The sequence below is a fragment of the Mobula birostris genome, chromosome 3, assembly GCF_030028105.1.
Source record: "Mobula birostris isolate sMobBir1 chromosome 3, sMobBir1.hap1, whole genome shotgun sequence".
NCBI classification, from domain to species: Eukaryota; Metazoa; Chordata; class Chondrichthyes; order Myliobatiformes; family Myliobatidae; genus Mobula; species Mobula birostris.
The window spans coordinates 10,176,058-10,202,309 of NC_092372.1; the positions used below are offsets into that span (position 1 = coordinate 10,176,058).

General features: G+C 41.5%; 1 protein-coding gene across 1 annotated transcript in view; it reads left to right on the plus strand.

The window, feature by feature from the left end:
- dcc (DCC netrin 1 receptor) overlaps positions 1-26,252 on the plus strand; it is a 1,002,879-nt gene that overhangs the window by 850,010 nt on the left and 126,617 nt on the right. Inside the window, exon 21 of the mRNA XM_072252112.1 lies at positions 5,184-5,216. Within this exon, the coding sequence (XP_072108213.1) occupies positions 5,184-5,216 (33 nt within the window). The remainder of the gene's footprint in view (positions 1-5,183; positions 5,217-26,252) is intronic.

Sequence of the window (26,252 nt, forward strand, 5' to 3'; positions counted from 1 at the left end):
GAGTTCAAGTCTGGCATCCTCTGTAAGAAAGTTTGTAAATATATTATTCCTGTGCTTTTGAGGGTTTCCCCCAGGTGCTCCTGTTTCCTCCCACATTCCAAAGACGTATCAGTTAGTAGATTAGTTGGTCATTGTGAATTATCCTGTGACCAGGTTAGGGTTAAATAGGCGAGTTGTTGGGCAGTGTGGCTCATTGGCCCGGAAGGGCCTGTTCTGTGCCGTATCTCTAAGTAAATAAATAAAATAGGAAAATAAATAAGATGCTGGAGGATGCAGTTGGGGGATGTTCTGCTGAGAACCTTCTCTGTGTTCACCATGGCTGTCTGGACCTGCCAATAGCCACCAAATTTAAATCTGCTTCACAGATCCTTGGCCTTCTCCACTGACAAATAAGGCTAGATGCAGATTTCAGGAACATCACCTCATATTCCTCCTGCATAGTCTCCAACCTGGCAGCATGAGCATTCAATTATATAACTGTAATCGCTCCCCCCCTTCCCATATTTTCCTTTTGTCTCTCTTCTCCTGATCCACCAGAAAGAGGGGAGATCTGACAGGGGTATAGACAGGGAGTACATCAATAAGCCTGAAAGAGTGCAGAGAAAATTCACAAGGAGTGTGCTGGGACCGGAGGACCTGAGTTATAGGGAAAGGTTGAATAGGTTAGGACTTTATTTCCTAGATCGTAGGACATTGAGGGGCAATTTAATAATACAAAATTCTGAGGGGTATAGATAGGGTAAATGCAAGCAGGCTTTCTCCATTCAGGTTGCGTGAGACTAGAACTAGAAATCACAGGTTAAGCATGAAAGTTAAAATATTTAAGGGGAATGTCTTCATGCAGAGTGTGGTGTGAGTGTAAAAGAACTGCTGGTGGAAATGGTGGATGCAGATTTCATTGCAACATTTAAGAGAAGCTTGGTAAATACATGGATGAGAGGCGTATGGAGGGCTATGGTCCAGGTGCAGGTAGATGGGTCCTGGCATAAAATCTGGTAGACATGGATTAGATCGGCCGAAGGGTCTGTTTCTGGATGAGAGGGCTATGGAGGGCTGTGATCTGGGTGCAGGCAGACGATTCCAGACAGAGGATTGGGTTGGCATTGACTGGATGAGCTGAGGGCCTGTTTCTATGCTGTAGTGCTCTATGACTTTATGAACTGGCCCCTGTCACTCCATCACTTTCCATTCTGTATCTCCATTTACCCATCATCTGTGCACACCACCCACCAGTTGAACACCCTCCCTTTACTCCATGCCTAACTTCATCTCCAATCAGATTCCATCATTTTCATCCCTCTGCTACTTCCACCTATCACCTCCCAGCCTCTGACACCATCCACAATTTTCCCCCTACTTCATCTGCCTATTACACCCCCTTCAACTGGATCCACCTATCACCTGCCACGTCTTTCTCCATCCTTTCCTTTGTTACGGCTCCAAGCAGGCCTTCCAGCCCTTCAAAGCAGTCTGCCCCAGCAACCCCACAAGCCCGATTGTCCAAGCTCAATCACAGGACAACTTGCAATGACCGATTAACCTGCCTTGTACACCGTTGCACCATGGGAGGAAACCAGAGCACACTGGGACAACACACACACTTCATGGGGAGGGCGTAGAGAAACTCCTTACAGAACAGTGCCATAGTTGAACTCTGAACTCCCAAACATGCTGAGTGGTAATAGCATCACGCTAACTGCTACGTTACTGTGGTGCTCACCATTTTTACTGGATAGGTCCCCTGTGTCTTCCAGTTTAGGATAGGGGTTTCCAACCACAGACCTCTTGCTTAATGGTATTGGTCCTTGGCATAAAAATGGCTGTGAAATCCTGGTATAGAGCAAGAGTCTCGACTTGTAACATCAACCGTCCATTTCACTCCACCGAGTTCCCCCAGAATGTTGCTCTGGATTCCAGTGTCTGCAATCTCTTGTGTCCCAGTGTTTCCTTTGCTTCCATTTTCCTCCATTTAATCCATTCTCTCTCTACATCAACACAAGTGATTCAGCAGACGCTGGGCATGCAGAGCTACGCACACAAAATGCTGAGGGTCGCAGCAGTTCAGGCAGCATCGATATTTCGGGCTGAGACCCTATATCAGGACAGGAAAGACACGGAGAAGATGCCAGAATAAGGAGGTGCGGGGAGAGGAAGAAGACAAACAAGAAGGTAGTAGGAAATCCAACCACAAACAAGAGAAAACCTGCAGTTGCTGGAAATCCAGGTGATAGTTGAGACCAGGAGGGTGGGGAAGGAGGACGAAGGAAGAAACTGGGAGGAGATGGGTAGTAAAAGTAAAGGACTGGGAAAGAAGGAATCTGATAGGAGAGGAGAGTGGACCATGGGAGAAATGGGACAAACAGGGGTGCCAAAGAGAGGTAATAGGCGGGTGAGCTGAAGAAAAGTAGCAGCAGAATGGGGAATGGAAGATGGGGGAAGGGGCTGAGGAAAAACTGCTGGAAGTTATAGAAATCTTTTTTCACTACATTCTATTATCTGTGACATCAAATTCACAAATGTAACTCATTCATCTAATTTCAATTCTATCCTACCTCTGAATAATTCTTCAGTTATTAGCTAAGCAAATATATAGTGGTTTTCCTTGAACATTCAGGCCATAATGATATTATGTTCTCCCACTAACGTCGACTTTCTCTGCAATAAGTCAGAGGAATCAAAGAGATAAAAATAAATCAAACAATAGGTAGCACACACCCAAACACGCAACAGACATAGAATGCTGGAGGAACTCAACAGGTCAGACAGCATTTATGGAGGGGGAATAAAGAGTCGACGTTTCAAAAGGGCCTCGGCTCAAAGCGCTGACTGTTTAATTCCACCTCCCCCAACAGATGCTGTCTGACCGACTGAGTTCCTCCGGCATTCTATGTCTGTTGCTCTGGATTTTTCAGCATCTCCAGAACCTCTGGTGTTTCTAAAAAAAAATCGGCAATCAAGCCTGGACAATTATGTCAATGAGACATAAGACTGTAGACTCTGGAATCTGCAGCAACACACAACGTGCTGGAGGAGCTCAATGGGTTGAGCAGCATCTATGGGTGAAATGAAGGTGTTGAAGTTCTAGGTCGAAACCTTGTATTAGCTCTGAGAAGTGAGATGGCAGAATATAGAGGAGAAGAGAAGTGGGGGGAAAAGATTCTGAGGCAATTGGTAGACTTCAGAATCAGAATGAGGTTTAATATCAGGGGCAGACATTGTGAAATACTGTATGTTGTTTTGCGTCAACAGTACATTGCAATATATAATTCTTTTGCCAATTACCACGCTGCCCTTTAGGGCAGCAATGAAGGTTTCCATCGCTGGTGGCATTCACAGCTGCCTTCATTATGTCAGTAGCTACCTCTCGGTTTTTGCTACTGTCAGTCATGCAAGTCTCGGGTGGAGACTCAGGAATACCGTCACGCTCAGATGTAGAAGGATTCTTAATTGCTGTTTCCATAAAAGTTTCATTTGACCAGTTAGGATTGTTAGCCCTGAGCTGAACCCCCAAATCTGCAGGACCAGTAGACCACCCTTGGTCTGACCTCTATCCTTTCACCTGTTTGGATGGGTGACCCTACCAAGAGCCAAAACATAAAGCCTTGACTCCAGCCAGCATAGCTCTCCGGGTCATTGAAGCATGCAAGCCTCCAAACCCCAACAAGGTTGTGGTCCTCTGGGAGGAATATGTAATTAAGAAACTATAAATTACAATAGGAAGTATATATTAAAAAATAAATTAAGTAAGTAGTGCAAAAAGTGAGCAAAACCAAAATTTTTATGGGTTCAATGTTCATTCAGAAATCAGATGGCAGAGAGGAAGAAGCTATTCCTGAATCATTGAGTCTGTTCAGGCTCCTGTACCTCTTCCTTGATGGTAACAATGAGAAGGGGGCATCGTCTGGGTAATGGGGGTCCTTAAAGATGGATGTCACCTTTTTAAGGCATTGCCTTTGGAAAATGTTTTCAGTGCTGGGGAGGCTAGTGCCTGTGATGGAGCTGGTTAGTTTGGCATGCGTATATTTGAATGTTTTCAGTCTTCTTTTTTAAATAGAATTTCACTCTGTGCAAATGTTAATAAAATTAGCATAAAATAGCATCCCTTGTGACCCATTTTAGTAAGTGAATAATATTTCCAAGCCCTTTAAGCCCTTTATGCATCTATAGGCATTTTGAATAGCAACCGCAGACTTGACATAGTACCAAACTAGACCTGCATTTTGTAATAAATCTGTACAAGCGTGGTAAGCTGTGATAATGATAAAATCAACAAAGATAAATGTAGTTTATATATTAGTAAGAAGCAATTACGTAGATGTTTGCAACAAGTTGTGTCGCAGTCTCAACAGGTTTATGGAATTTTAACCCTGCTCATATATTCATCTTCCCTTTCAAGATGTGATTCATCTCCAACAATTAGTTCAAAGTAAATTTATTATCAAAGTACATATATGTCAGCATATACAACCCTGAGATTCATTTTCTTGCAAGTGATCACATCAGAACAGAGAACTACAATAGAAGCAATGAAAAGCTACACACAAAGACTGACAAACAGCCAATGTGCAAAAGACAAACAATGCAAATAATGAAAAATAAATAAACAATACAGTACTGAGAAAATGAGTTGTAGAGCCTTTGAAAGTGAGTCCATAGCTTGTAGAATCAATTCAGAGTTGAGGTGAGTGAAGTTATCCTTGCTGGATCAGGAGCCTGATGATTGAACTGTTCCTGAATTTGGTGGTGTGGGACCTAAGGCTCCTGCACCTCCTTCCTTATGGTAGTTTAGAGCCAACATAAAATTTTCTACTTGAAAAGCATTCAGGTAAAAACTGCAGAATGGATTAGTTTTGACTTGGGAATTTTTACCTCAGAAAGACTTTTTTCTAAGATTATTTTTATTTTGCTTTGCAAATCTCAAGGCTTTACTTCGTAGTTAGGTTAGTCCCAGAATGTTTAATGAAGTCTCTCAGGTGAGCCAGTTGATGCATATTCTCTGCAGCTGACTACATACTTTGTTCTCATGAATCTATCTGAAGAGCAAATGAAGAATTGCTCCTGTTTCCTTCGGGTTAGTTACTAGAGTAACATTTCTGCCAACATGTGATTCATCTCACTTTAATTCTATATTGAGGCCTCTGCTTTAAACTGTCACATTCTAATAATGTTGTCTTTTCTTACAGTTGAACACCCTGACAAAATGGCCAACGACCAAGGTAGAGTAATCTCTGTCTACCTACTTTTCAGATTGTTTGAGAAATGTGTCTGACATTATTTAACACCAATTCTTCAAAACTGCTTATAGAAGGGAAAAACCACTCTCCTGGTGATTAATGAAAATATTTATTTATTCGGAAATAATTTGGTAAGATGTGTAGCTCAGTGTACTGATAATGTCTGCTCGCATAGTAACGAAATGCGTGTAAGTAAATTGCTAAGATTGGAGAACAATTCAATAAACCACCAACGCAGCAACCCCCAACAACTCCAACTTAACTCCCTGTCTTAATCATAGGACAATTTACAATGACTAACTAACCTACTGGGTATGTGGATTGTGGGAGGAAATCGGAGCAGCCAGGAAACACTCACACATTCCACAGGAAGGACATACAGAGATTCCTATAGAGGACGCTGGAATTGAACTCTGACCTTTGACCACCCCGATCTCCAATAGGATCGTACGAACCACTACGCCACCAAGCTGAATCTTGATGCTTATCAAATAGGTAGTCTTCATCAACAGAAGTTGGTTCTTTTTCTTGCCAGTCAGATGCTTCGATGAATTGATTTCATTTCAGTCCTCTTACAAAGAATGCAATTTATGAATAATCCTTGAATGAGTGCATACGATAGTCAGATAAAAGCTCTGGGTTTTGGTTGTTACAAAATGAACTTCTCTTTTATCTACTTTCCCTTTGTAATCAAAGATCTTTGATTTAGTATCATTAAGGTATGAGCAAGTATCAACCATGCATATCATGCACACAATCCAATTACTTTAAACATCAAAGGAACAAATCACTTTGGCAAATCAAATGGCTGCTGCCTGAACATCGATTTCTTTAACTTTTGTGTTTTTCTTCCCCCTCACTTTCTCTTTTTTTTTGATTTTCCCATTCTGGTTCCCCTCTCACCCCTTCTCTTCTTCTCAACTGCCCATTACCTCCATCTGGTGCCCCTCCTCCTTCCTTTTCTCCCATGGTCCATTTCCCTCCCCTATCAGATTGCTTCTTCTTCAAACCTTTAACTTTTCCACCGATCACCTCCCAGCTTCTCACTTAATTTGCCCTCCCCTGTCTACCCAGCTGACTTCCACCTCACCTGGGCTCACCTGTCTCCTGCCAGATTGTACTCCTTCTCCTACCCCACCTTATTATTCTGACTTCTGCCCCCTTTCCAGTCTTGGCTCAAAAGGGGGCAGAAATCAGAATAACTGTGTATTCCTCTCCATCGATGCTGCTTGACCTACTGAGTTCCTCCAGCATTTGTGTGTGTGTGTTGCTCCTTTACTTCTAAAATGCTTCCTGTCAGAATCAGAATTACATTTATTATCACTGACATATGTTGTGAAATTTGTTGTTTTGTGGTCACAGTACAGAGCAAGATGTAAAAAGCTATAAGTTATAATGCAGAATACATCTTAAAAAATAAATCAGTAGATCAAAAGGAGAGCAAAATCATGAATAGTGTTTATAGATTTATGGAACATTCCAAAATCTGATTGCAGGGGGGAAGAAGCAGAGGAGATTTATAAGGATGTTGCCTGGATCGGGGAGCATGCCTTATGAGAATGGTTGATCATGTGGGATAGTCAGAGGCTTTTTTCCAGGACTGAAATGGCTAGCATGAGAGGGCATAGTTTTAAGGTGCTTGGAAGTAGGTACAGAGGAGATGTCAGGGGTAAGTTTTTTACACAGAGATTGGTGAGTGCATGCAATGGGCTGCCGGTAGCAGTGGTCGAAACGGAAATGATAGGATCTTTTAAGAGATTCCTGGATGGATGCATGGAGCTAAGAAAAATAGAGGGCTATGGGTAAGCCTAGGTAGTTCTAAGGTAAGGACATGTTTGGCACAGCTTTGTGGGCTGAAGGGTCTGTATTGTGCTGTAGGTGTTCTATGTTTCGAAGCTGTTACTAAAATGTTGAGTGTGTATCTTCAGGCTCCTGTACATCCTCCTTGATGGTAACAATGAGTAGAAGGCACATCCCAGATGGGGGGCAGTCCTTAATGATGACTGCAGTCTTTTTGAAGCAGTCCCTTTAAAGGATCTCCTCAATGATGGGGAGGCTTGTGCAGTGATGGAGCTGGTTGAGTCTACAACCCTTTGCATCCTTGTCCAATCCTGTGCATTGGTGCCTCCATAACATATGATGATTCAACCAGTCAGAAAGCTCTTCAGGACACATCTGTAGAAATGTGAGAGTCTTTGGTGACGTACCAGATCTTCTTAAACTTTCAATGTTAATGTACCTTCTTTATAATTGCAACAATATGTTGGGCCCAGGATAGATCTTCAGATATTTTGACACCCAGGAACTTGAAACTGCTCACACTTTCCACTGCTGATCCTTCGATGAGGACCAGTGTCTGTTCACTGACCTCCTCTTCCTGAAGTTCACTATCAGTTCCTTGGTCTTACTGACATTGGGTGCAAGGTTGTTGTGGCAACACCACCCAATCAGCTGATCTATCTCACCCCCATATGCCTCCTCATCACCATTTGAGATTCTGTCAACAGTAGTAGTGTCATCAGTAAATTTATAGATGGAGCTTGTCGCACAGTCATGAGTGTAGAGAGACTAGAGCAGCGGGTTAAGTGCGAATCCGTGAGGTTTGTTGGTGTTAATTGTCAGCGAGGAGGAGATGAGTGGAAGCAGTCTTTACCTTTGTCTTTTTGTCTTTGATGACATACCAAATGCAAAGTGCAAAATCACACAGGATAAAGTAGAATAGAACTTTATTGTTATTGCTCAAGCCAACGAGATTGTGGTACTACTGCAGTCCATGCAAAATCGTTATTTACAACGCATGCAGTACGGCTTCATATTTACATGCAACATGACTTTGATAGTCCATAACACTCAAAGGCCATTGGCAAGCCGGAGTGTAGCATTATTCAGCTGCACAACAACCCTTGAGAAGAAGCTGTTTCTCAGTCTTACTGTCTTGGCTAAGATGTTCTGTATCTCCTACTAGATGGCAGAAAATTGATTCAACAGTGTCCGGGATGGGATAGGTCTGTAATGATGCTACGAGTACGCCATAGACATCAAGAGTTGTAGATTGTCTCCAGGTCCAGTAACTGAGTCCCAATGTTTAGTTGAGCTGTTCTAATCACCTGTTGGAGTGTTTTGTGATCTGTTTTGCTGCAGCTCAAATACCATACTGTCATTCCGTATGTCAGTATGCTCTCTAATGCACATCAATAAAAGATGACCAGCAATTTTTGAGGCAGATTAGCGCTCCTGAAGCACCTCAGGTAGCATAGCTGCTGTTGTGCCTTCCGTACTATTGAGGTCGTGTTGATGGACCAAGGGAACTTCTTGGTGACGTTCATCCCCAAAAACTGGAGACCCTGTCCTTTACTTCACCATTAATGAAGAGTGGAGCTTGTTCAGGACCTCTTGCCTTCCTGAAGTCAATTATTCCTGCCCTTAGTGAATTAAACTTGCCTGATCTTTCGCCATGAAGGTTCAACTCTATAGAAAACGATAAATGACCAGTTGCATCCTCAAGGTTTACTCAAGGTTTTACTTCCAGGGCACCTAGGTGTGACTCGAGTAGCAGCAGTACTTTCAATGAATACGATTAAATATTCCAGTTTCAGCCTGTTACAACTAAAAAGCAAAACTGCTTCCAAAGGTCAGTACAGTCAACAAAGGTGTCTTAATGCGTTTAAATGAACTACTGTTGCTTAAAACTGATGGAAGCAGCACTGATTGTGGTTGGAAGGGCCCACGGAGGGCACCTCAGAGGAAGTGCAGATGTAGATCTGGGTTACAAGTGCATTTAAGGAAATGGGGTTTTAAACTCCGTATACCAACTACCTTGCTGGTGAATGTGCAGTCTCTGGTGAATAAAAACGATGATCTGAGAACCAGGGTGCTGAATCAGAGGGACATTAGGATCACGTGTATCCTTTGTTACATGGGATCCTGGTTAACCCTTTCTGTACCAGATGCAGTGATTCAGATTGACGGGTTTACTGTACACCGTCAGGATAGATCTACAGAGTCTCTCAAAAGCAGAGGTGGAGGAGTATGCCTCATGATCAACTCTTCTTGGTCCACAAATGTATCAGTGCTGTCCCAATTCTGCTCACCAGACCTGGAATATCTAGCAGTAAAGTGTCGTCCCTTTTACCTACCACGAGAGTTCTCTAGGGTCATTTTGGTAGCAGTTTACATTCCACCTCAGGCCAATGTCAAGCAGGCTTTAGATAGTCTGAGCAATGGGATCAACATGCACGAAACAGCGCACCCTAATGCCTTCATCATCGTTTTGGGAGATTTTAAACAGGCAGTCTGAAAAAATCACTAAGCAACTACCATCAACAGATCACTTGCAATACCAGAGGAAACAACACACTGGACCATTGCTACACCACCATCAAGAATGCCTACCGTGCTATTCCACGCCCTCACTTCGGGAAGGCTGATCACCCAGCTGTACTTCTACTCCCTGAGTATAGGCAGAGACTGAAGATTGCAGCATCAGCAGTGAGGACCAAGAAGGTATGGACAAGCAAAGCACAGGAGCGCCTACAGGACTGCTTTGAATCGATGGACTGAACTGTATTCAGGGATTTATCTTCGAACCTGGATGAGTATGCTGCAGTTGTTACTGACTTCTCTAAAACCTGTGTGGATGAGTGTGTGCCCACAAAGACTTACTGTACATTCCCAAACCAAAAGCCGTGGATGAACCAGGAGGTGCATTATCTGCTGAAGGCTAGATCTGTGGCATTGAAGTCTGGCAACCAAGGCCTGTACCAGAAAACCAGGCATGATTTGCGGAGGGCTATTTCAAAGGCGAAGAGCCAATTTTGAATGAAGTTGGAGGTGACATCTGATACACAGCAACTCTGGCAGGGTCTGCAAGATATACTTCCAGAAAGCAAAACCCAATAGCATGAATAGCAGTGATGTTTCACTGCCAGATGAACTCAACACCTTCTGTGCACGCTTTGAAAGGGAGAGCACAACTACAGCTGTGAAGATCCCTGCTGCACCTGATGACCTTGTGATCTCCGTCTCAGAGGCCGATGTTAGGCTGTATTCAAAGAGAGTGAATCCTCGCAAGGCGCAAGGTCCCGATGGAGTACCTGGTAAGGCTCTGAAAACCTGTGCCAACCAACTAGCGGGAGTAGTCAAGGACCTTTTCAACCTCTCACTGCTACGGGTGGAAGTTCCCACTTGCTTCAAAAAGGCAACAATTATACCAGTGCCTAAGAAGAATAATTGGGCGGCCTTAATAACTATCGCCCGATAGCACTCCCATTGACAGTCTTGGAATGCTTTGAGAGGTTGGTCATGACTAGTCTGAACTCCTGCCTCAGCAAGGACCTGAATCCATTCCAACTTGCCTATCGCCACAATAGGTCAATGGCAGATGCAATCTCAATGGCTCTCCGCATAGTTTTAGACCAACTGGACAACACAAACACATACGTCAGGATGCTGTTCACCGACTATAGCTCAGCATTTAATAGCATCCCACAATCTTGATTGAGAAGTTGCAGAAGCTGGGCCTCTATATCTCCCCCTGCAATTGGATCCTTGACTTCCTAACCGGAAGACCACAATCTGTACAGGTTAGTGATAGCAGATCCTCCTCGCTGACGATCAACACTGGTGCACCTCAGAGGTGTGTGCTTAGCCCACTGCTCTACTCTGTATATACACATGACTGTGTGGCTAGGCATAGCTCAAATACCACCTTTAAATTTGCTGACAATACAACCATTGTTGGTAGAATCTCAGGTGGTGACGAGAGGGCGTACAGGAGTGAGATATGCCAACTAGCGGAGTGGTGCTGCAGCAACAACCTGGCACTCAGCATCAGTAAGGCAAAAGAGCTGATTGTGGACTTCAGGAAGGGTAAGAGGAAGGAACACATACCAATCCTCATAGAGGGATCAGAAGTGGAGAGTGAACAGCTTGAAGTTCCTCGGTGTCAAGATCTCTGAGGATCTAACCTGGTCCCAGCATATCGATCTAGTTATAAAGAAGGCAAAACAGCGGCTATACCTTATTAGGAGTTCGAAGAGAATTGGCATGTCAACAAATGCACTCAAAAACTTCTATAGTTGTACCATGGAGAGCATTCTGAGAAGCTGTATCACTGTCTGGTAAGGGGGTGGGGGTGGGGTGTTACTGCACAGGACCGAAAGAAGCTGCAGAGGGTTGTAAATCTAGTCAGCTCCATCTTGGGTACTAACCTACAAAGCACCCGGGACATCTTTAGGGAGTGGTGTCTCAGAAAGGCAGCGTCCATTATTAAGGACCTCCAGCACCCAGGGCATGCCCTTTTCTCACTGTTGCCATCAGCTGGGAGGTACAGAAGCCTCAGTGATTCATGAACAGCTTCTTCCCCATTGCCATCCGGTTTCTAAATGGATTTTGAATCTTTGGACACTACCTCACTTTTTTTAAATATACAGTATTTCTGTTTTTGCACTTTTTGTGTAATCTATGCAATATACATAATTGATTTACTTGTTTATTTATTATTATAATTTTTATTTTATTTATTATTATTATTATTTTCTCTCTGCCAGATTATGTATTGTATTGTATTGAACTGCTGCTGCTAAATTAACAAATTTCACGTCTCATGCCGGTGATAATAAACCTGATTCAGATTCTGATGTCTGTCACTCTAGTCCTGGAGTTTGAGCTGCTGACAGGTGCCTTTCTCAGGTTGAAGAGGGGCTCATAGTCTCAGGAAGAATGGCGGAGGTCTGAAATAATGAGATGATTCTTTACTCTGGCAATCCCTGTCACAGAGGGTTGTTGATGTTCAGTTGTAAGTAGGTTCAAAGCTGACCATGATAAGTTTTAGGATGATACAAGAAAAGAATTATTTATTGTATTTATTTATTGAGATACCATGCAGAACAGACCCTTCCGGCTCTTTGAGCAACTCTGCCCAGCAATCCCCCAATTTAATCTGAGCTTAATCATAGGAAAATTTACAATGACCAATTAACCCACCAACCAGCACTTCTTTGGACTGTAGCAGGAAACTGGAGCAGCGGAGGAAACCCACGCGGTCACGGGGAGAATGTACAAACTCCTTACAGATGCAGCGGGAAGAAAACCCGGGTTGCCTGTACTGTGAAGAATAATGAGAGGGAGATCTCATTGAAACCTATTGAATATTGAAAGTCGCAGATACAGTTGATGCGGAGGGGATATTCCCTATAGGATCGGAGGGTACAGACTCAGAATAGAAGGATGTCCCTTTAGAACAGAGATGAGGAGGAATTTCTTTAGCCAGTGTGGTAAACCATATATATATATATGTTGTAACTGGGTTACCTGTCTGGACATGCCCCTCTGCTGACTGCCCCTGTGGCTCCTCCCACAGACCCCTGAATAAAGGTGATTTTGCCTTGCCCCTCCCCCTCAGACCAGGGGCAGACACTCAGCATGGAGGTCACGTCTTACTGCGAATAAAAGCCTTTCAGTATTTACCCTACTTCAGTCTTTTGGAGCTATTGAAGGTGTTTCAGCCAGACAGTGGTGAATCTGTGGAATTCATTACCACAGACAGCTGTGGAGCCCAAGTCAATGAATATAGTTAAAATAGACTTTGATAGTTTCTTGATTAGTAAGGGTGTCAAAGATTATGGGAGAAGACAGGGGAATGGGGTTGAGAGGAAAAATAAATCAGCCATGTTGGAATAACAGAGCAGGCCCGATGGAACAAATGGCCTAATTCTACTCCCATGTCTTATTTTATTGAATGGGACAGGCTCATTCCGAGCAGACTTCAGGGGCCATAAGATCTAGTCATAAAGTCATAGAACCATAGAACTGTAAAAGGACAGAAGGGTTTATTTGGCTGATTAACTTCATGTCAGTTCCTTGTAGACTAATCCAGTCAATTTCCCCCTCTCTCTCTCTCTCTCTCTCTCTCTCTCTCATATATATATCTATTTGACTCTCTTCTTCTCTCATTCGCACACATTCCTTCCTTGTTTCCCTTCCTCCCTTTCTCTTCTCTCTATTTTTCACCCTCTCTGTCTCTTCTCTCTCTCTCTCTCTCTCTCTCTCTCTCTCTCCCTCACACCCTCTCTCTACCTCCTCATCCCATCTCTATCTGTCTCTCTTCTTTCCCTCTCCCTCTTTGTCTTCTCTCTCTCTTTCTCTATCTATCTCTATCTCTCTTTCTCTCTCATTCACACACTGTCGCCCTCCTTCCTTGTCTCCCTCCTTCTCTTTCCCTCTAGTTCTCACCACCTTTCCTTGTCTCTCTGACTCTATCTTTGTGTGTGTGTGTCTGTCTCTCTCCCTCTCTCTTTCTGTCTTTGTTTCTCTCTTTCTTTCTCTCTTTCTCTCCCTGTACTCCCCTCTCCATCTCTCTATCTTCTTTCCCTCATCCCCAGTCTTCTCGATCTCTCTCGCTCTCTCCTCCCTCTCTTTCTGTCTCTGTCTCACTCTCTGTCTCTTTCTCTCAAACCCTGTGCATTATTTAGCCTCAGGTACCAGCCCAATCCTCCTTTGAAAGACCCAATCATTGCAGTTTCTGCTTAAATTCTCATCCTGTGTTTGGAAGGCATTGCTGTGAAACCAAATACTGTGGTAAATGAACCACAAATAATTTTTGGAGAGGGGATAGTTAATGCGATCTCAGCAGTTTTCACCATTCACGGCCGATTTTATTATTTTCAGTGCGCACTACTTTCCCCTTTGTCAGCAGAAGTTCTTGTCCAGTTAAGACTCAGCAAAATGTCAAAAATACCAGTTGAGAAATTGAGTGAAATGGTGTTTGTCAGAGACAAAGAATGAGAGAGTGACACAGGAAAAAAAAAATGCAAGATTTATAAAGAGAAAGGGGAATCAGAAAGTGAAAGGCGCAACACAGCAGGACATTAATTCAATTGAATTTAGCTCTATGAATTCCACCTTGACTCTTTATCATTACCTTTTGTATTTTCCTTTGAAGGGAAGGTCTTAAACAAGTAATTGCCACAAATGGAGGAATGCAAATGAAAAGAAAGAGTGTACTAGGCACAGAGTGAGGTAAAAACACCAGAGGACACATAAATCCAACTTTTAAAATGCTTTTGTTGTGAGCAATTAAGCTTTTTTTATGTTATACACTCAACTTTATTGGTTTCCGTTAGAAACTGCTCTTTATTGCAAAAATCTAATCAGCCAATCATGTGGCAACAACTCAATACATAAAAGCATGCAGACATGGTCAAGAGATTCAGTTGCTGTTCAGGGCAAACAACAAAATGAGGAAGAAGTTTGATTTAAGTGACTTTGACTATGGAATGATTGTTGGTGCCAGATGGGGTGGTTTGAGTATCTCAGAAACTGCTGATCTTTTGAGATTTTCACTCACAACAGTCTCCGGAGCAGGAATTTCTTTGTATAGATTGGGCTCATCAGCCTTGGCTGGCAGTTCATCTAGGAGAAGGAAAACTCTGGTCTCAAACCTCTGCACCCTTATGGCTACACCCACTCATGAGGAGGACTTCAGGAATAAACCCCAAGGAAAAGACCGGAGCTGAAAACCCAAAGGCAGTCCTACGTTGAGTTCAACACTGACTGGCAACTCCTGTGTTGCCGCTGATGCCAAACTGCATCAGTCGCTACAGTTCCTTTAGAGACATCAGTTGCATGGGGAGGGGGAGCCTGCTATTTGGGCAACAGTTTGCTCTCCGTTGCGTCCTGCCCAGGTTTGCCGATCACAATATGGGACATAACATTCATGGTTACCCCCGAATGACAAAGTGTCTCGATGGTCACATGGTGTAATTGGACAGCACATGTTCACTAGCCCCGAAGACCCTGTTATCATGTTGTATTTCTAAACAACATTCAACAAGTCACGTCTCTTACCTCTGCAATCTCATTCAGAGATAGGAATGAAGAAAGGTCAGATAATAGTTCGTGGAAACAGTCCTCAGAGGAATATTTTAGATCAGTTGATAAAGGGCATCCTTACAATTCCAGTGTATTTGGTGAAGAGTAGATATCTTCTTCAAAATTGGTGTATTTGTGTATCCACTGTGGTTTCAATGGAATTATTTTCCCTCCATGCAGTAAGATGCCACATCATCGGTGCCATAGAATTAATTAAAATGGAAACCAAAGTCAAGCTCAAAGTAAATTTATTATCCGTATAAATATATTACCATATACTACCTTCAAATTCATTTTCTTGTGAGCATTTACAGGAAGATAAAGAAATAAATACAATAAAATTTATACATAAATAAATAACCAATGGGCAAAAGGAGATATAAGACCATAAGACCACAAAATATCAGAGTAGAATTAGGCCATTTGGCCCATTGAATCTGCTATGCCATTTCATCATGGCTGATCCATTTTGCCTCTCAGCCCCAATTTCCTGCCTTCTCCCCGTATCCCTTCATGCCCTGACCAATCAAGAATCTATCAAACTCTTTCTTAAACATACGTAAAGACTTGGCCTCCACAGCTGTCTGTGGCAACAAGTTCCACAGATTCACCACTTTCTGGGTGGAAATTCCTCCTCATCTCTTCCCAACACTGTATTCCATCTGCCATTTATTTGCCCATTCTGCTCATGTGTCTAGGTCCTTCTGTGCCTCTCTACTTCCTCAAAACTCCCTGTCTCTCCACCTATCTTCAAATCATCTGCAACCTTTGCAGCAACAGAGCTATCAATTCCATCATCCAAATCATTAACATATAATGTAAAAAGAATCGATCCCAAAACAGACCCCTGTGGAACACCACTAGTCACTGGTAGCCAACCAGAAAAAAGGTCCCTTTATTCCCACTTTTTGCTTCCTGCCAGTCAGCCACTGCTTTATCCAATTTAGAATCTTTCCTGTTACACCATGGGCTGGTAGCTTGTTAAGCAGCTTCATGTGTGGCACTTTGTCAAAGTCCTTCTGAAAACTCAAGTACACAATGTCAACCAATTCTGCTTCGTCTACCTTGCTTGTTATTTCTTCAAAGATTTTTCAGGCATGATTTTCCTTCAAGGAAACCATGTTGGCTATGGCATATTTTATCATGTGCCTCCAAGTACCCCTAAACGACATCCTTAAAATCCTTGTAAGCCATGGTTAGGTCAACTTTCCTTTAGAATACTTCTTCCTCTTTGAGATATATATACCTTTTGCCTTCCAATTTGCTTCCAGAAATTCCACCCATTGCTGCTCTGCTATCAGTCCTGACAGTGTTTTTTTCCAATCAATTCTAGCCAACTCTTCTCTCATGCCTCTGTAATTTTCTTTACTCTACTGAAATACTCTGACTTTAGCCACTTCTCAAACTTCAGGGTGAATTTGATCATAATATGATCACTCGCCCCTTAGATTTCTTTTGCTTTAAACACTCGAATCAATTCCAACTCATTGCACAACACCTAATCCAGAATAGTTGACCCCCCCCCCCCAGTGGGCTCAACCATGAGCTGTTCCAAAAATAAGCCATTTTGTAAGCTTTTTAGAAATTTCCCCTCCTGAAATCCAGCACCAACCTGATTTTCCCAATCTACCTGCAAATTGAAATCTCCCATGACTATTGTAACATTGCCCTCTTGGCATGCATTTTTCTATCTCCCATTGTAATTTGTAGAACACTTGTATATTATGCAAATAAGAATAAGTAATATTGAGAACAGGAGTTGTAGAGTCCTTGAAAGTGAGTCTGTAGTTTGTGGAATCAGTTCAAAGTTGTGAGTGAAGTTATCCATGCCAGTTCAGGATCCTGATGGTTGGAGGGTAATAACTGTAACTGAGCATTCTGAACTCTGCTGACCATCAACACAGGTGCACCACAAGGCTGTGTGCTTAACCCCCTGCTCTACTTGATTTATACTTATGACTGTGAGGCTAAGTACATCTCAAATGTCATGTTTTAAGTTTGATAACATACCACTGTCATTGTCCGAATCAAAAGTGGTGGAAATGATAGGGTCTTTTAAGAGACTCCTGGATGGATACATGGAGCTTAGAAAAATAGAGAGCTATGGGTAAAGCCTAGGTAGTTCTAAGGTAAGGACATGTTCAGCACAGCTTTGTGGGCCAAAGGGCCTGTATTATGCTGTAGGTTTTCTATGTTTCTAAATCACCATATAGGAGGGAAATTGAAAATCTGGCTGAATCATGTCACAATAACAACCTGTCACTGAATCTTAGCAAGACCAAGGGGTGATTATAGACTTCGGGTGGAGGAAATCAGAGGTACGTGAGCCAACTCTCATCGAGGGACCAGAGATGGAGACAGTCAGCAACTTTAAATTTCCCAGCGTTGTCAGAATTAGAATTAAGTTTAAAATCACCAGCATATGCTGTGAAATTTGGTAACAGCGGCAGCAGTACAGGCAATACATGATAAATATAGAAAAATAAATAAATCAATGAATTACGGTAGATATATATATATATATATGTATATTAAATGATTATATTAAAAATACTGCAAAAACGGAGGACTTTCGGGTCATCAAGGGAATGGCAGCGTAAGGAAAAGGTCTCTCGACAAAAAAGGTAAACTGCCCCATAATCGAATTTAGACAAATACTTAATATTGCATAACTATATTAATAAAAGGGGCAAGGATGATGTCTAAGAATAAGATTAAAAAGTCCGCTCCGAAGGCTGATAAACATAAAGAGACGCAGCAAGGCGACGGGCCTAGCTCCCCCACAGCAAGCCAGGACGGAGATAATGAGGGGGAATCGGTGACTCTGTCCTTGATTCTCGGAGAGATTCGCGAGTTCTGACAAGATAACAGCAAACAGCTGGAAGATATTAAAGGAGAAACAGTAAAAACTAACTCACGGATAGATGAAGCCGAAGCGAGGATTGTTGGAATTGAACAGAAGCTACAAAACGCAGAGGAGCTGATAGCAGAAATGCTGAAGCTGCAAGACCAGCTCCAGTGGAAACTAATAGATCAAGAAGGCCGCTCGAGAAGGGAAAATGTGAGGATTTACGGAGTTCCCGAAGGAACTGAAGGTAAACCCGGATTGATGATTCCCTTCGTGGAGAAGCTACTTAGAGAGAACCTTGATATACCGGCCGCAAAAGACCTACAGATAGAAAGAGCTCACCGCGCGTTGGCACCAGAGCCTCCAGCAGGCGCCCAACCCAGATCGATTCTGGTCAGATTTCTCAGTTACAGAACGAAGGAAGAGGTGCTTAAAAGGGCATGGCAAAAGAAAGGTTTCATGTGGAACAACTGTAAAATCAGTTTAGACCACGACTACGCACCGGGGATTCTTGCCAGACGGAAGGAATATACAGAAACACAGAGAGTCCTGAAGGAAAACAACATCAAATTCCAGGCCCTGTATCCAGCTTGGCTGAGAGTCTTTTACGACGAAGGGACAAAAACTTACGCTACGGTGGAGGAGGCAACGTTGGACCTGGCGGACCGGGACTACCTATTAAAGTTATCACCCAACCGGAGTCGCTACTGGAGAGGATTCGGCAGAAGTCGTGGCAGTTAGTGCGGCGAGGACGCTCCACTTGAACCAGAGTGTCAAACTACAAGGAAAAGCTGCAAATATTCAGACATGAATGTACAGAGAACACAGATTAATTAAGAGAAATGACTGAAAAGAGTAAATCAGACTTAAAGATAAAATGAAAACTGGTAACTGAAAATAAACTAGACGGAATAACTTGAATGATAACAATATGGTCGAGACGTAAATAGGAGAAAATTCTCTATGATTATTCAAACTGCTGAGGGCCCTCTAACACAGGGTGAAGATAGAGGTTATCCCTCTGAACTGAGGCGGGTCGGTGCTCAGGCCTCACTGTGGGAAGTCGGGAAAAATTTTCAAATGTTGCACATTCAAAAATGTCTAGGGTGTGGTTATATGTCTTGGTTTACTGTTGAGAAGGGATTGCTTACTGTTTGGTTAGAAAAGGAGAGTGTTTTTTTTTCTACTAGAGAAAAATGCAAACTGAATTGGTAAAAATAATTTCCTATAATGTTAATGGAGTTTTGAATCCAATTAAAAGAAATAAGATTATGTCTAAATTGAAAAAAGAGAGGGCACAAATAGTTTTCCTCCAGGAAACACATATGAGCCAATCTGAACATGGAAAATTAAAAAGAATGGGCTTTAAGCATGTATTTTATTCATCATATAAATTGAGTCACAAAAGAGGGGTAGCTACTTTAATATCAAGTACTCTTAATTATGAACATATTTCAGAGACTAGAGACAAAGAAGGACGGTTCGTAAAAATCACAGGAAGAATAGAAGGTACAAAAATAACATTGCTGAATGTTTATGCTCCTCCAGGTTGTGAATGGTCATTTTATAGACACATTTTTGACCTAATGGTCAGTTCTCAAGGAGTAGTAATTTGTGGAGGGGATTTTAATATTAGATTAAATCCTATATTAGATTCTTCAAGAATAGTTACTCAGAATAAACCTCTGACTCGGAAAGTGAATTCATTGATGGAGGAGTTGGGAATTATAGATGTCTGGAGGGAATTACACCCTACTAGTAAAGATTATACATATTACTCTTTCCCTCATTCAGCCTATTCAAGGATAGACTATTTCTTTATCTTTAATACAGATAGACTCAGGATAAAAAACTGTAATGTTGCAACAATTGATCTGTCAGATCATAGCCCAGTCTCTATGTCTCTAATCCTGGAAAGGAAAATGAGGAAAACACTATGGAGGCTAAACTCACATATACTCAATAACCCGAAAGTAATGGAGAGATTAAGGGGAGAAATCAAAGAATATCTAGACCTTAATGACACGGGAGAAACATCACCAGTGATCTTATGGGATACATTGAAAGCTGTACTGAGAGGGAAAATTATTTCCATTACCACTCACATGAAAAAAATCAATGCACAAAAATTAGCAGACCTTCAAGGAAAATTAAAACAACTTCAAGTTGTAGATAGCAACAAAAGTAATTCAAATCGAAAACAGGAAATTAGGAAATTGCAAAGTGAAATTGACGATATCTATACGTTGGAAACTCAAAGAAATTTTCTTTACCTGAGACAAAAGAATTATGAAGTAGGAGGTAAATCAACTAGATTATTAGCATATAAATTACGAAAACAACAAGCAGACAATACAATTCATAAAATAAAGAATCCAAAGACAAAGCTTGTGGAGAGTACAATAGAGAAAATTCAAGAGAGTTTTGAAACATATTATCGAGAGCTGTACTCCCAACCCCGGGCCCCCAATGAGCCCTATATAGACAGTGTATTGAATTTTTTAGATCTACCTAAGCTTACAGATTTACAAAATGAAAGTTTATTAGAACCAGTAACTGTCAAAGAACTGAACGTGGCCATCTCTAGGTTAAAGGCTGGAAAGTCCCTGGGTTCTGATGGGTTTACCTCAGAGTGGTACAAGTCCCTGAAGACACAGTTAGCCCCATTACTACTTAACACCTTTAATTGGATCTTGCAGAGAGGAGAAATTCCACCTTCCTGGAGAGAAGCGATTATTTCAGTTATTCCTAAAGAGGGTAAAGATAAACTAGAATGTGGCAATTATCGGGCAATTAGTGTTCTTAATTTAGATTACAAACTATTTACATCTATATTAGCGCGCAGATTGGAAAAGCTTTTACCTGGCCTAATCCATTTAGACCAGACTGGATTTATTCAACAAAGACAAACACAGGACAACATAAGGAGAACTCTGCACATATTAGAACAGGTTAATAAGAACGAGACAGAGACAATGGTAGTAGGATTGGACGCTGAGAAAGCTTTTGATTCAGTTAGTTGGGCATTCCTATACAGAGTGTTAGGAAGATTCGGCTTTCAAGAAAAGTTTATTAAAGTAATTCAGACTCCATATGACAGCCCTACAGCCCGAATTAAGATAAATGGGGACCTCTCTGACTCCTTCATCTTAGAGAGAGGCACTAAACAGGGATGCCCAATTTCTCCTCTCCTTTTTGCGCTATATATTGAACCGCTTGCCCAACTAATAAGACAGAGCGAAATCGTAAAAGGTATCAAGGTGGCAGGGATTGAACAGAAAGTGGCGTTATTCACAGATGATGTTTTGGTCTATCTGAGTGAACCAGAAAAATCATTTATAGGATTGTTTACACTGTTGGATGACTTTGGGAAAATATCAGGTTATAAAATAAATGTAAAGAAAACGCAGGTTATGTCCCTAAATTATACACCATCCAAAAAGTTGCAGGATACATATGATCTTAAGTGGGAAGCTAAATCATTAAAATATTTAGGAATAACCCTGCCGAAGGATCTTTCAACACTGTCACAGGTAAATTATGGGCCATTAATCTCAGAGATAAAAGCAGATATGCATAGATGGAATCTTATCCCCTTTTTAAGTTTAAATTCAAGGATAAATACTATAAAAATGAATATTCTTCCTCGGTTATTGTATCTTTTCTGTACTTTACCGGTGGAGGTGGATGATAATCAATTCAGGGAATGGGACAAATGGATTTCCCGCTTCATTTGGCAAGGAAAGAAACCTAGAATTCGATATAACACCTTACAGTTAGGGAAGGTATGGTTCTTCCTTGCCTGAGAAATTATTTTTATGCCTCACAGATAACCCCTCTGTTATATTGGTGTAATAGGGAATATCAGGCTAGATGGAAGGAAATAGAATTTGGATTAGTTGACAGTTTTCCTCTTCAGGCCTCAATAGCTGACAAAGGATTGATGACCCAGTTGGAAAAATTTAAAAACGCTTGGATAAATCTTACATTAAAAGTATGGCAGAAGGTGGTAATTCATGTGGAATTAATAACATGTTAAAACTCTTCAGATGGTGTGCATATGATACCGAATTCCTTCCCAACAGAGGAGATAAAAGGTTTGAGCTATGGATAAAGAAAGGTCTTACAACCTACCTCTCATTTATAGATAAAAGAGTATTACAAAGTTTCCAAATCCTGCAGGACAAACATGGCCTAGAACATAATGACTTTTTTAGGTACCTTCAAGTACGAAACTATGTTAACCAGAGTTGTAGATATACAGACCTATCAACAGTAGAATTAGAATTTTTCAAGATTCTGAATTCGGCTTGCAGTTCAATACCTAGTAAATCAGTTTCTCGGTTATATAATGCACTCTCCCATGCTAAAAATGTAAATACACTGTATATTAAAGAGAAGTGGGAGAAAGAAGCGGGGTTGGTACTTTCAGAGGAGGCTTGGGGGAAAGTCTGCAGCTTTCAATGGTCCTCGACTAATTCTTGACTTGGAGAGAACATTGTTGGAAAAACATTATAAGATACTTCAAGACCCCATATCAGGAAAAATATAAAGATACAAATGTGATGTGTTGAAGAAGGTGCGGCTCCAAGGAGGCAAATCATTTTCATATTTTTTGGGATTGCCCTAAATTAAGTCTATTTTGGGAAGGTATTCATAGAACATTAGTTAAGGTACTTAGGTCCCAGATACCTCTGAACTTTGAGACACTCTATTTGGGGCATGTATTGTTTCTTGAACAGAAGGAAGATATAAAGTTGCTGCAGGCCCTCTTAGCGGCAAGTAAGAAATCAATCACTAGAAAATGGCTAAATCCAATACCACCTACATTAGAAGATTGGTACGAAATTATCTTGGAAATATTTAAAATGGAAAAGTTGACTTACTCCCTGAGAACTCAAAAAGAAAAATTTTATCAAATCTGGAATAAATGGATTGAATATATAACCCCAATGCGAGCAGACTTTAGATGACTCTCCTAATGATTTATACTGCTCTTCTCATCAACACAGTAATATTGCTAACGTAAGCACCCCTAGTCTAAATGTTTGTTTTTTTTGTTTTCTTTTGGAAAATAGAGAATTAGCACAAGTAAAGGGAAAGATTTGGGAAAGGGATAAAAAAATGAAAAAATTAAGTAAATAAGTACATAGGGATTGGATAATTATGTCTGCGGGCAGGAGCAAGCATGAACAAATTAGGATATAAACACCTACAATGGTTGATACATAGGCTTATATACAACATTTTGGACCAGTGGAAATGGTCCAGAAGGGTTATATGGAAACTATTATTACCATTTTTCTTAACAACTAATTCCATTACTTAGCCTAATAGGTTAGATTTACCACAGTACATAGTTATCCATTTAAATGTTTATTTTCCTTTTATATCATCTCAATGTGTACTTAAGAATATATAAATAATTGTAGTTTTATACATATAAAAAAATGGAAAAGGTTATATGTGTGAAAAAAGTACATGATATTTGTGAATTCCTTATTCAAATAAAAATAAAATTAAAAAAAAATAAAAATACTGCAAAAACAGAAATAATAAATAAAGTAGTGAGGTAGTGTTCATGGGTTCAATGTCCATTCAGAAATTGGATGTCGAGGAGTAGAAGCTGTTCATGAATCGTTGAGTGTGAGCCTTCAGGCTTCTATACCTCCTTCCTAATGGTAACAATGAGAAGAGGGCATGTCCTTTGTGATGGTGATCCTTAATAATGGAGGCTGCCTTTTCAAGGCACTACTCCTTGAAGATGTCTTGGATACTGCGGAGGCTGGTACCCATGATGGAGCTGATTCATTTGACAATTTTCTGCAGCTGCTTTTGATGCTGTGCGGTAGCCCCACCTCCCAACTGCATACCAGATGGTGACACAGCCAGTCAGAATGCTCTCCATGGTACATCTGTAGAGGTTTTTGAGTGTTTTAGATGACAAACCAAATCTCCTCAAAGTCCTGATGAAATACAGCCACTGTCTTGCCTTTTTTATGGCAACTTTGATACATTTGGCCCAAGTTAGTTCCTCAGAGATATTGACACCCAGGAATGTGAATTTCTCACTGTCTCCACTTCTGATCCCCCTATGAGAATTAGTTCATGACCCTTTGTCTTACCCTTTCTGAATCCACAATCAGCTCTTTTGTCCTACTGATGTTGGATGCAAGAGTGTTACTGCAACTGGTATATCTCGCTTCTGTACAGCCTCTTGTCTCTGTAGCTTTTCAATCAGGGCTGTAGGAATGATGGAATATCATTTCAGAGGACCTGTCCTGTGTCCAGCTCATAAATGCAGTTACAGAGAAAGGACAGAGGTGATCAACTTCCTTAGAAATTTGTGAAGATTCAGCAAAATGTTGCAGCTATATGGGACCCTGGTCAGACCCCACTTGGAGTACTGTGCTCAATTCTGGTCTCCTCACTACAGGAAGGATGTGGAAACTATAGAACGGGTGCAGAGGAGATTACAAGGATGTTGCCTGGATTAAGGAGCATGCCTTATGAGAACAAGTTGGGTGAACTCAGCCTTTTCTCCTTGGAGTGACGGAGGATGAGAGGTGACCTGATAGAGGTGTACAAGATAGTGAGAGTCATTGATCGTGTGGATAGTCAGAGGCTTTTTTCCAGGGCTGAAATGGCAAGCGTGAGAGAGCATAGTTTTAGGGTGCTTGGAAGTAGGTACAGAGGAGATGTCAGGGGTAAGTTTTTTACGCAGAGAGCGGTGAGTGCGTGGAATGGGCTGCCAGCAGTGGTGGTGGAGGCGGATACAATAGGGTCTTATAAGAGACTCCTGGATGGATACATGGAGTTTAGAAAAATAGAGGGCTATGTGTAAGCCAAGATAGTTCTAAGGTAAGGATATTTTTGGCACAGCTTTGTGGGCCAAAGGGCCTGTATTGTGCTGTAGGTTTTCTATCTTTCTATGACATCCAAAGTTTTGACAATCTTCTATAGATGTGTGCTGGAGAGTATATTGATTGGTTTCATCATGGCCTGGTATGAAAGTACCATTGCCTTTAAACAGATAATCCTACAAAAAGTAAGGGATAAGGCTCTGTCCATTACGGGTAATCCTTCCCCACCATTAACTGCATCTACACGGAGCGCTGTCACAGGAAAGCAACATCTATCATCAAGGACCCCCACCATCAAGGTCAGGCTCATTTCTCGCTGCTGCCATCAGGAAGAAGGCCAGGTGCCTCAAGACCACACCAATAGGTTCAGGAACAGTTACTACCCCTCAGCCATCAGTCTCTTGAACCAGAGGGGATAAATTCACTCAACTTCACTCACCCTGTCACTGAACTGTTCCCACAATCTACGGAATTACTTTCAAGCACTCTTCATCTCATGTTCTCGATATTTATTGCTTTTTTTTATTCAATATTTGCACACATTGTTGCCTTTAGCACATTGGTTGTTCGTCCATCTTGTTGGGTGCGGACTTTCATTGATTCTGTTGTGTTTCTTGGATATACTGTGTATGCTTGCAAGAAAATGACCCTTAAGGTTGTATATGGTAACATATATGTACTTTGATAATAAGCTTACTTTGAAATTTGATCCTGGTGGTGTGGGACCTGAGGGTGAATGAATGAATGAATGAATGAATAAATAAATAAATAAATAAATAAACCAACCAACAGGTAAATAGATAATCCTGAGAACTGCAGTTGTAGAGTCATTGAAAGTGAGTCAGTAGGTTGTGGAATCAGCTCAGAGATGAGGTGAGTGAAGTTATTCGCATTGGTTCAGGAGCCTGATGCTTGAGGGGCAGTAACTGTTCCTCAACCTGGAGGTTTGAGACCTAAGGCTCCTGTACCTCCTTCCTGATGGTGGGAGTGAGAAAAGGACATGGCCTGGATGGTGGGGTCCTTGATGATAGATGCTCCTTGCCCGTGGCAGAGCTCCTTGGAAATGTGCTCCATGATGAGGACTCAAGATAGAAATAAACAAAAGGAGAGATTTTACAATATAATTCAAGAAATAATACAATCTTAAAATAAGTATTACGAGCAGGATGAATCTCCGGAAATGTACCAGGAGAGTTTTTTTTTCCTTTCATTTGTTGCTCTTTCTACCTTTCAACTGACTAATCAGATTGAAGTAATTTTGTGAAAGGACTTCAGGATTAATCTATAGTGTTGGTTTGTTTTCTGTCTGATGAAGTCTGAGAGACCAGGGATTGACTGAAACCTGGTGAATATTGAATGCCCTAGAGAGAGTGGATGTAGAGCAGATGTTTCCTATACTTGGGGATCCAGGACCAGAGGGCCCAGCCTCAGAATAGA